The 12,376-nt window shown below is 37.6% G+C and overlaps 2 protein-coding genes across 2 annotated transcripts in view; both read left to right on the top strand.

Annotated features, from left to right (window-relative positions):
* Nucleotides 1-6,169, top strand: part of CEP126 (centrosomal protein 126) — a 149,161-nt gene extending 142,992 nt beyond the window's left edge. Inside the window, exon 13 of the mRNA XM_032641133.1 lies at nt 6,026-6,169. Coding sequence (XP_032497024.1) covers nt 6,026-6,169 — 144 coding nt within the window. The remainder of the gene's footprint in view (nt 1-6,025) is intronic.
* Nucleotides 6,170-6,275: 106 nt separating this feature from the next.
* The window catches only part of CFAP300 (cilia and flagella associated protein 300), a 28,698-nt gene continuing 22,597 nt past the window's right edge, over nt 6,276-12,376 (top strand). Inside the window, exons 1-2 of the mRNA XM_032640855.1 lie at nt 6,276-6,412; nt 6,623-6,704. Of these exons, the coding sequence (XP_032496746.1) occupies nt 6,303-6,412; nt 6,623-6,704 (192 nt within the window). The 5' untranslated portion in view covers nt 6,276-6,302. The remainder of the gene's footprint in view (nt 6,413-6,622; nt 6,705-12,376) is intronic.

Here is a 12,376-nt window from a genome sequence, read left to right as displayed (position 1 = left end):
GTGACTAGAGAGCAATTAAATGGTCAATAAGATTAGATTGAATTTTAGAAGGATGAGAGGAAGCAAGTAGAGTTTAAAGACATGAAATAGCAAGATGACAAGTATTGTTCAATAATTTCCAAATAATTTGTAAGGGCTTTGAAGGCAGGATCGATATTTTATACATTTTGGAATTCCCACAGTGCCTAGCGACATGCAGGGTGCCAACTAGCCAAATGAAAGGAATGTAAAACATGAAAGAATAATAACAGTTAATGACCAAACATTAGAACAACGGTAATGTATCACTTGGTAAACTTTTACAGTTAAATGAAGCGAATGGGAGCCAGTAGTAATAATTAACACCTTCATCTTGTAGCAACAACTTACAATCCAATGAGGCAAAATCCATATTTTAAGGATGTAAAATTGAGATTCATAGCAATTAGGTGATGAAAAACTAGAAGAAGCTAAAGGAGAGAAAACAATAATTTCTAACTCAGCGAGTCTCTAGGAGAGAGCCATAAATTAAAATATGTCAAGTCAAACCTTATTTCCTGTATACACAAACTATATATTGAGATTCTGTTCCTAGAAGCCCACATGAAAATAGCCATTAATATTAAGAACTACCATACATTAGAATTTTAAGTGTCAATCATTGTGATAAGCACTTCACACAACTTAACTAATTTAATCTTTATGATAACCCTATAAAGTAAAAAAAAAAAAATTATGTTCTATTTACAGATGAGGAAACCTAGACACTAGAGCTAGAGTTGGATTTCTGATCTGACTTCACTGTCCATGCTGTTAAACATAGCTGTACTGAGACAGGCTGGGACCTGGGGCCTGGGGCCGTTTGCTGCAGTGCTTGCATGTGGACATGCATCTCCTAGAGCAATAGAATATAAAGAAACTGTAACTGCACCCATTCCCTGTTGTGACAAATTATGAACAGCAAGATACAAAGAGGCCAAAAACCACATGCCACTTCTGAGGTGCAGGGAGCAATAGCACGGTACTGCACATCATCCCTGCACACAGCACCACCAAGGGGGTATGCAGACCATCTAAGCCACCCTTCCAGCCCAATCCACCAATCGACCCCCACACTCACCCCTTTTAAGGGATCAGCTAGCAGCCCCTCAGGGGGTGAGCAACGGAACCTGTTACTTGTTTTTGCTCCCTCGTTGCTGCAGCACAAATCCCAGTAAAGCCTTGTCTGAATTCCTCATCTGGCCTCTTACCAATTTCTTTTGATTAAAGAGTCCAAGGGGGCTTCCCTGGTGGTGCAGTGTTTAAGAATCTGCCTGCCAATGTAAGGGGCACGGGTTCAAGCCCTAGTCCAGGAAGATCCCACATGCCGCGGAGAAACTAAGCCCGTGCACCACAACTACTGAGCCTGCACTCTACAGCCCACGCACCACAACTACTGAAGCCCACACATGCCCTAGAGCCTGTGCTCCGCAACAAGAGAAGCCACCGCAATGAGAAGCCCGCGCACCGCAAGGAAGAGTAGCTCCCGCTCGCCACAACTAGAGGAAGTCTGCGCGCAGCAGCAAAGACCCAACACAGCCAAAAATAAAAAAATAAATATTTTAATAAAAGAGTCCAAGGACCCTGATCAATAACAATACTGTACTGTGAAAATACTGAAACTGACCATAAAAATAAAACATAAAAAAAAACAACATAAACATACATAAAATTAAACACAATATGAGAACTGTTTTGTAAATGTGGGAGGGTTTTTTTCCACATATACTTGTCCGGCCAAGACTCCTTAAAGTGTGAGTCAATGAAAGTTAGACTGAAAACATCTTTTTTCTGGAAAATCTCCCTATGGAAAATGTTCTTCTTTGCTCCAAGAAGTTGAAAAATCATAGTTCTGAGATTATGGGTATTTTTATTCTTTTTGCTTACTTGTTTCTTTCCTGTGTTAAACATGTGTTACTTATGCAATTTTTTTAAAAAAAGAAAAACTTAAAGATAATTGGGAGATAAAAATAAAAAACTATTGTCAGGACCGAATTAATAAAGGTTGTATAGAACATATACCAATCATGCATATTTAAGTGACAAATAACAACTAGAAAACTATCAATTTCCAAGTAAATATTGAACTTAAGACTATATAGTCAAAGTATAATCACTGATTATAGGGTTGAAAAAAAGAGGATGAATTTCATCAACAACACAATAAAAATGATTACTTTTGAGTAATGCAAAACATAAGCAAAAAATTCCTAATTTAAATTAGCATCCTAAGTCCAAAATAAGTATAATTATATCTTTATTTTTAATGCGGGATTTTTTTTTTAATTTAAGGAACATTATAGAGGTTCCTTAAAAAACTAAAAATAGAATTAACTTATGACCCAGCAATCCCACTACTGGGCATATACCCAGAGAAAACCATAATTCAAAATGACACATGCACCCAATGTTCATTGTAGTAATATTTACAATAGCCAGGTCATGGAAGCAACCTAAATGCCCATCGACAGATGAATGGATAAAGAAGATGTTGTACATATATACAATGGAATATTACTCAGCCATAAAAAGGAACGACATTGGGTCATTTGTAGAGATGTGGATGGACCTAGAGACTGTCATACAGAGTGAAGTAAGTCAGAAAGAGAAAAACAAATCTCGTATATTAATGCATATATGTGGAACCTAGAAAAATGGTACAGATGAACCAGTTTGCAAGGCAGAAATTGAGACACAGATGTAGAAAACAAACGTATGGACACCAAGGGGGGAAAGCGGTGGGGGGTGGGGTTGGTGGTGTGATGAATTGGGCGATTGGGATTGACATGTATACACTGATGTGTATAAAATTTATGACTAATAAGAAAAAAAAACCCACACATATCACATATAGCAAATCTCATGACATTGTACACTTTAAATATGTGCAGTTTATTGTATGTTGGTTATACCACAATAAAACCAGAAAAACCTAGAAAAAATTAACTAAACAAATACTATGTGCTTAGGTCATGTGGAAAATGTTTTTATAAAATGTCAAGCAAATTCCCCCATGTTGAACAGTATGTAATCTATTTGGAAAGATGTTCACAAAAAATCAGAAAAATAAAAGTACAGTATAGTATATGACCAAATATTTGATTGTCTAGCAAAAACTAAATGTATACAAAGTCAGACAGATGTATTGGAATAAATTTCTTCATGAGATGGGATTTAAGATAAATTGTAAAGAAAGTGTGGGAAAGTTTTTCTCAATGAATAGTGTAGAAAACCTGCATCGAATTCATCTAAAGAGCATATTAAAAATACAAGTTCCTAGGCACCATCCAAGACCTGTGGAATCTCAATCTTTGGTCTCTGAAATCTCTCAATCTCAATCTCTGAAATCAAAGAATCTGCATTCTAATACTTCCCTCAGAAAATCCTTCCAAGATGAGCTGATGTTTACAAGACCTTTCTTTCAATAGTCTCATTTACTGGCTGATATGCAAAGTAAAGATTGAATGACTTTTGGTGGTCATGCAAGGAAGTCTGAAGGGTCAAACATGGCTACACTTCCAAAGAAAATTTGCTGAGTTTGGGTACTACGTGTAGGATGCTGAGTTGCTCTACAAAGGCCTCTAAAGCACAGAGTGAGATCTTCCATAATGTCATGGTGCTTAGAAAACAAAGTCCTACTGGAAGGATGGGGCCTGCCTCAAACACACATTCAGTCCCCCCATTAAGACATTTGCTAGATTTCAATGCTGTAGGATGTGGGAAGCTAAAGAGCAAGCTCAACACCTCTGAAAGGAAAACCTGAATTTTCTCATCTTTGGGGGCCAAGAAGATAGAGATCTGTTAGATTTTCAGTCAGGCCTGCTCAAGTTATAGGAGAAAAGAGATGGAATGCGGTTCAGTCTTACTAAAACTAAAACTCAGCCTTGACCCATTGAATCCCTGATTGTATTAAAGTTGTCGGCTATTCACCTTCAAATAGTGGATACTTTCCAGTGGAAGATAATGTCTTCTGAATCTCTTACACTTTTCAAACACACAATGTTGTACCTAAAACAAAAAGTTGTTAAATGTGTGAGAAGACAGAGAAACATGATTTATAATCAAGAAATAAACAGGGAAAAGAAGCAGATCCAAAAATAATTCTCCTATTGAAGCACTCAAAGATTTAAAAATAACTTTAACCTGTTAAATAAAGAAAAATGTATACTAAATGAATGAAAAAATGGAGATTTAAATAGAATATATTAAACAAGATTAAGATGGACATTCAAGAACTAAAAAATAAAATATCTGAAATTAAGAGTTAAGCAGAAAAGATTAGTGAATTCAAAGTCAGGTCAATAAAGAATGGAAAAGATGAAGCACAAGAAGAAACAAAGAATTGAAAAAGATATAACAGAGAAATATGGGAAATAGTTAAAAGTTCTAATATACATGTAATTGGAGTCCAAGAAAAAGAGAAGAGTGAGAACAAAGTGGAAGAAATATTTGAAGAGATAATAGCTGAGTTTTTAAAAACTGGTTAAAAGGCATCAGTGAAAAAATTCAAGAAGCTCAGCAAATTCCAAACAGAATGAAAACAGAAGACACACACAAAAGCACACATACACAAGAATACACACACACACACGACAGATGGAAGAGGATTGCCAAACTACTGAAACCAAAGGCAAAGAAAAAAATTTTAAGCAGGAAGAGGAAAAAAAGACATATGACTTTGAACGGAGCAACACTAAAACTAATGTTTGACCTTTCAACAAAAATTTGGAATCCAGAAGACAACAGAATACATTTTTAAAGTGCTGGAAAAAAGTTGTCAACTTACAATTCTGTTCAGTCTGTTGTAAGATATCATTTAAAAATGACGATAAGGACATTTTCAGACAACAAATTCTGAGAAACTTGCTCATCAGAAGACCTGAATTATAGGAAATACCAACAGAAGATTTTCAAACTCAATGAAAATAATCCCAGATTATAAATTCAGAACTGCTGGAAGGAATAAGAAAAATGTAAAGGGTAAATATACTAGCAAATATGAAATATTACTGGCTGTTTAAAATAACAGTAACAAAATAATGTATTTTGGACCTGTGTAGAAGTAAAATATTGACCAAAAAAACCCGAAAGGTGAAAAGTGAATAAATAGATTTTACCTGTTGAATGGTTCTTGTTTGAAACATAGTGTAAGTGATGGGTTAAGGTGCTATGTAATAAATCAAGGAGTCATATTTTATCTTGAGTAACCAATAAAAATTATACTAAAATGTATAACTAAAAAGCTAAAAAGGAGAAAAATGGAATAATAAAAATACTCTATTATTCCTTCTTTCTTGCCTACTTTTGGATTAAAGGAAAAAAGAACAGAATTAGAAAACAACAAACAAGATGGTAAGCTTAAACCCAACCATGTCCATAACATAAAAGGACTAAATCTACTTAGAAGACCAAGGCTTGATGAAAAACTAAAATCAACAACGAAAACGAATATTCTGTGTGTGTGCGTTTCCCTCCCTCTTTCTCCTACTGCTGTTGGCTGAATATGGAATAATCAAGATCAGTTTTTGGAGGACTAGGGGAAAAGGAAAGGGAGTTAGCAAGGAGGTGGAAAAGAACGACATCCCTCTCTCCCCCTTCTGAAGCTCAGATACACAGCTATTAGACGAAACAAAACGACAACAAAACTATAGATACGAAAGGTCATTTTCAATAGGAAATAAGAAATATGTGTTTCTATTAAACAGCACGTTGTACTGTAGTGTATATGGAAAATTACTTTAGCCTTCAGATGTAACTTTTGAAGAAAAAAAAAAAAGCCGGATGGTAAAAGAATAGTTTCCCAAGTAGTCATGATAGTTAAACCTACTTAATTAACCTAATTAATTCAGAATAACTTTTTATTCAGAAATGTTTGAGTCACTAAACTTAGCTATAAATCTAAGAGTACATCGTTTGAGACTAAGAAATTAACCCACGCGGCGTAATTATTATCGAGTTAATTTCAACAAATATGTACTGGCAATTTTTCTCCGCCCCCGACCCCTAGTTTCCAGCACCGCTAACACGGCGTGAAGGAGCGAAAGTGACGGTAATTGAGGGAGAAGCTGCGGTAGCGGCGCCCCGAAACCCCAAGCGGGATTCTTCCTCCGCTAGCTGCAGCCGGGCCGGGAGGCGGGTCTCCTCGGCCTAGGTAGACCCGTGGCCCCTCCCCACTCTGGCCCCGCCCCCGAAGCGTTGGGCCCACCCGACGGCCGCCGCGTTGCTATGGAAACCGCCCCGCGTTGCTATGGAAACGACCGTCGCTCCGCGCAGCCAATACAGAGATGGCGGCTGGGGAGCTGGGGCCTTTGGGCGGCTACTACTTCAGATTCCTGCCTCAGAAAACCTTCAAGTTTCTGAGCACGCCGGAGACCACCAGCCGGCTCCGCCAGTGGTGAGAGGCCGAGGGGCAGGAAGAGAAGAGCCCCTCGGTCTTCGCGCCTGCGGAGACGCGGGTCGGGCGGCGAGGCGGCCCCTTCCTGAGTGAAACCGGGAGGCAGCAGTAACAGGGGCGAGGGGCGGACTTCGTGCGTGGGACGGGCTGAATGTGCTCCCCACAGAGGATGCTACCCCAAGTTGACTGCCTTTCTCTTCTCTGCCCCAGGTCCATGTTGGGTAGAATCAAGGCGCAGGCGTTCGGGTTTGACCAGACGTTTCAGGTTTATCGGAAGGATGATTTCGTTATGGTTGGTATGGGGGTTGGAGAGTCCCTTGGACCACTGCTGATTTTACATTTTTTCCCACTTCGGCATAAATTCTTGTGAAGACGCCATTACTTAGTGACGTCGTTTTCTTGGAGTTTGAGAATAATAAAAAGGTTCAAATGATCAGTTTTAAGAGGAACTTTTATATTTCGTATCACCATAGATTAGCTCATCTTCAGTATCCTGCCATATAGAACTTTTCTATTTTGAAAAGTCAATCTCTCGCTAGAAAACTGGGTCTCTCTTTTAGTAGGTACACCTAATATTATCCCGCTTTATCACCAGCTTTATTTACTAGGGTTAGCTTCAAAGTACTTCTGGTTGTTTCTCGAAATCAAGTCTACCCTGTGAGTACAGGCTCTATTAGCAGTTCCAATGAAGAATTCCAGAAAAAGTCTTAAGCAGTGGCAGAGTTATTGGAATAAGTCTTTAGCTGGTAGAGGTAGCTGCTTTGAAAAGGGAAAAACTCATTTGAAGGTGCAAATTCTGGTGTGTTTGTTAAATTTCATTCACGTTATTTAAAATCCTGAAGTTTTTTAATCCTCAATTAAATGGAAAATACTGTTATGGTTTGTGATATTATTTTGGCCATTCATGCCCTTCAGGCATTGACTGTAGCATAGTTGGCATAGTTTATTTACTCATTCACAAACACTTCCTGAGAGCTACCATGTGCTAGGAATTCTGTCAAGTGGTGGGGTTGCTAGAAGGAACAAGACAGACAGGAGCCTGGCTTTCAAGGATCTTACAGACCCGTGGCAAGACTGCCAACAAATAAAAAAATCAGATCATCTCATACAGAATGATAGTGCAGTGAAGAAAATATTAGCCTAGTTAAGAAACCAAAATATTTACTGTGAGGGAAATTAGTTTCCCAGGGCTACTGTAGCAAAGTACCACAAATTGGGTGGCTTAAAACAACAGAAATGTATTGTCTTACAGTTTTGGAGGCTAGAAGTCCAAAATCAGGGTGTCAGCAGGGTTATGCTCTCTCTGAAATCTATAGGGACAAATCCTTCCTTACCTCTTCCTAGCTTCTCATGGTTGCCAGCAGTCCTTGGCACTCCTTGGCTTGCAGCTGCAGAACTTGAATCTCTACCTCTGTCAAAGTCACGTAGCGCTCTCTCATCATGTGTCCATGACTGTGTCTCTTCTCTTTTTATAACAACACCAGTCATTTCGAATTAAGAGCCCACCCTACTCCAGTATAACCTCATTTTAACTAATTTTATCAGCAACAACCCTGTTTCCAACTAAGGTCACTTTCTGAGGTTCCAAGAAGGACATGAATTTTGGGTAGAGGATTAAGGGTGGAATACTCTTCAACCCTGAACAGAGGGTAAATTGGTTAAATGTCTATTTCCCTTTACCTAAGTTAGTGTTATAATGTTAATATAATATGCCACTGATGATGGCATTAGTGACATTTGTCAAATATTCATGGTAAGATTTGTATAGTTTTTAGTATTTTTCATTTATGCCAGTACTGGCTCTCAAATTAATATTTTTTTAAAAGGAGATGATCAGGATTTTAATTTGCTGAATTTTAGAGTGCTGTACAATTTTTAATATAAGCCATTTACTCAATAAATATTTGTTGGATACTTACTGTATCCCTGCTGGGAGGTATTAAAAAGATGAAGAGACCTGATCCCAGCTTGTAAGTGATGTGTACAGTTTTGGAAGCTAGAAATGTAAAGAACTCTCTACAAGACAAAATAATTTCTATACTGGAGGATATATAAGGTGCCCTAGGCACAAGGAAAACAAAAGATCACTCAATTGGAGGGTCATTGGTGTCAGAAAAATTTCATAGAGAAGGGTGTAGAATTAATTTGGGTTTTAATAGACACAAAGTTCTTCAACAACATCAAAATTCATCCATAAAGCACAACAAATTTCCATAATAGCAGGCAATTTTTTTCAAACTAATTTTCAATATCTTCATGTTTATTTATCCTAATTTTTTCCTGTGAGGTAGACAGTATTATTCCCATATTTCAATTTAAAGAACTGTATTCATACAATCATTATTTTTACTCATGTAACTAATTTGGAGGAAATAAAACACTGTGGCTAAGAGCATGGCCCAGAAGGAGATTTACCTTGAAGCTAATGAATCTTCAGGGCCCCTCACTAGCTAAAGCTCCTCACTTAGAGAATCCCCTTCCAAGGAACTCAGAGATACTCCAGCAGTATGTTCACATGTTTTTGGAGTTTTTCAAAAGTAGATGTTTTGTATTCTTAGAGTTCCTAAAATCATTTATGCTTAGAGCCCTACAAAACCTGGATCCCCCGCTCATTTGGCCTCAAGTTAGCTGTCTCTGTTCAAATTCCAACTCTTGCCACTTGCTGGCTCTATGACATTGGGCAAGTTACTTAACCTTCTTCAGCCTCTGTTTACTTTTCTGCAAAATGATCACAGTGCTTGTCTTTTTGAAAATGAAAATACTGAATATCTGATGGGATTATTATGAAGATTCAATGAATCATATAAAATATTTAGCAAAATGCCTGGCTCATAATAAGTGCTGTTATTGTTATTAACATTTGTATACTACTTTACAAAGTGTTTTCCCAAAGCAGTAGTGACTCCTGTGTGCCAGATTTAGCTTTCAGCACTTTTTATCCATTTATCACTAATCTTTACAACAATCTGGTAAATTTGGTGTTTTGACCCCCGTTTTACAGCTGAGGAAACTGAAGCTCAGAATGGTTAAATAATTTGTGCAAGCTTGCCCAGCAAATGGCAAAACCCAGGCCTTTGACTCCAACTTCCATGTCATTTATACTACAAAAACTATAACTGAACAAAGGGTACTGCTTAAACTAGGATTCCAGATTATGAATTTTCCCTTTCAACTTAAAAACGAATTACATTCCAAAAGTTTACTTGTGAGGTAGTAAGTGGATGGAAGGAAGGAAGGAAATATTCATCCAGCAAATATTTCTTTAGTTCCTAAGTCTGTACAGATGAACAATACACAGTTAAAGAGAAGGAAACAGACCAAAAATTGCATTGCAGAATGAGAAGTGATATAAAACATAACATGCACAAGGTACTGTAGTGGCACAAAAGAGAAAGTGGTCATTTTTGACTGAGGTGGTTAAAGGAGGGTTTCCAAAAGACAGGGCACTTGAGCTAGGGCCTGAAAGATGAGTAGGAGTTTGTCAGGTAGACAAAGTGGGATTATCTTAGACAGATGGGTGGGACGATATTGTATAAGACTTTATGTGCCATACAAAGGAGTTTAGACTTTATCTAGCTGCTGAGGAGTTGCTGAAAGGTTTTCAGCAAGACAGTAATATTTAAAGTACTGAGATCACCTGGCAGAAGTATGGAAGGTAGATTGTTAGGACTGAGTCTGGAAGCAGTGAGAACAAATTGGAAACTGTTATCCTCCCGACAGTATATGGTGATACCCTGAATTAAGACAGGGGCACCGGGATAGCCTGGAGAGACGTTTGTGAGAAACGTAGTACTCAAGGACTGATAAGATAATTGAGAGTTAGGCAAAGGGCAACATGTAGGATGACCAACTTTTTGATTTGGTTGATTAGAGTGGCCAATTTAAATACACAGAAAGTGGAAAAGAGTATATAATGAAAATGAATTCAGTTTCAGGCATGCTAAATTTGAGGTGCATACAAGTGGAAATATCCTAGATAGTTCAATATATTATCTCACTTTGAGTCTCAAGAGAAAGCTCTGGGCTTAGTATATAGTGTTGGCATCCTCACCATGGACTAGGGATAATGACAGGAATCTTCCATATGTCCTGCAAGGGACCTCCTTAATTTACAGTTTTCTGAAGATCCACACAACACATTATATCTCATGACCAGACTCTGCTTACATCTCAGGACCACATACCACAGAGACTGCTAGGAACTGCAAATGTTTAGCTGAGCACATTGCTGTCCCAAATAAAATTGGGATTCCTTAAGGAAGAAGGAGAGATTTGATATTGGATCAGAAATCAGCAGTCTGCCAGATAGATGATAAAGTCAAACATCTACTTATATTTCATATTTGTGACATATAATAAACATACATTTAAACTGTGTTATATAAAATATTAGTTTAGAAATATGTTTCTACTCACATTTTATGAAACAAGTTTATGCAAATCTTCACATGCATTTGACATCAGTATCTTTGTTATCACTGGAACTAGTTTGTGAATCAAATATTTTTCCAAAGGATATCAGCTTTCCTAAAGCTATCTGAGATTCAGAGAATCCCTTCTAATGTCTCACTGGAAATTCTATAACGCAAAATACCATTTGTACACATTAGGGCAGGGTTTTTTGTTTTCTTTAAAAAAATTTATTCTTCAGGTATATAATTGTGATTTCAATAACAACTGTTGCTTTGAGGGGCCTTTCTGAAGACTTATTTCCATTGGCTCCAGACCAATTCACTGCAGGCCACTTAACCTATTTCCTTTCATTATGACATTTAAAATGTAATTGTAAGTAGATACCCCCCAGGGATAATTACTAAACCTGAATTAAATTCCCCCTTTTGCTGATTCTTCAGAAGACCTCTAAAAAGCATTCAGAACGAGTATTAATTGAGGTTAATTCCAGCATATGTGTATCTTTTCAAGATGTGTATTATATAAATTAAAATAATTGCACAAGCACTCTTTATTTGACTTTTTAAAGTTATACGGCAACTTCCCTTTTTTCTGAAGAATAATTTGGGGGAAGACTTTTGTAATTGGGCATATATGATACCTGTAAATTGTTTACCTTTAACCTCCACCATTAGAATGTGGAGACATGAGAACAGAGACTTCGTCTTGCTTGGCATAATGTAGACATTCACAAATATTTGTTGAATGTACTAATTTTCACCCACATACCTGGTCCTCTCCACTTTTGCCTCTCATTAAACAACGTTCATTCTGCCTTATTATTCATGCAAAAATTCTAAGAGTCATCTTTGATTCCTCCTTCTCCCTTTGTCCCTTCTTCTAAATATTCATTGAATCCATCCACTTCTCTGCCTCCCACTTGCTATCATTTTGACATGATAGCATTCTCATGGGAACATCAGACCTTTCTGGATTACAGTAGTACCATCCCTCCTAATCAGTCTCTTTACAGCCCCTCAATTAATCTCTACACTGCAGCAGGAAAGAGCTTTTAAAAATATGACTCTAATCACATCTTTCCTCTGTTTACATCTCTTCAGGGTCTTCCAACTGCCCTTAAGCTCAAAATACTGATCAAGCTGGATCAATATTAGATTAAGATAAAAAATTTTGACTTGACCTACAAGGTCCTATTTAACTCCCCAACCTTATCAGACCATCAGACCATCAACTCTGGTCACACTGAACCTCATTACTTGTCTTCAGTGGGAAGTCCCCCTTCCATTCTCCCCTTACAGACTTGACATTTTCTTCATCTTGAAAAATAGTCTTGCCAGTGTCATGCTGGAACCAGCTCAGGACAGCCTAACTGCTAAATTTTCAGGAAGCTTTGCTGGTGGTTAAGCTTTTGGCAACTTGAAATCCACCCTGGAAATCAGCAAGTGCTACAAATCAGGGCTTTTGGCAGGGAGGAAAGGGTATTTAAGAATTTGTTAAGAATTTACCAGTATACCTTTTGCCCAGCTGACTCCTACTCACCTTTTAGATCTA

The sequence above is a fragment of the Phocoena sinus genome, chromosome 8 (genome assembly GCF_008692025.1).
Source record: "Phocoena sinus isolate mPhoSin1 chromosome 8, mPhoSin1.pri, whole genome shotgun sequence".
Taxonomy (NCBI): domain Eukaryota; kingdom Metazoa; phylum Chordata; class Mammalia; order Artiodactyla; family Phocoenidae; genus Phocoena; species Phocoena sinus.
This window is presented reverse-complemented; position numbering and strand designations above follow the sequence as displayed.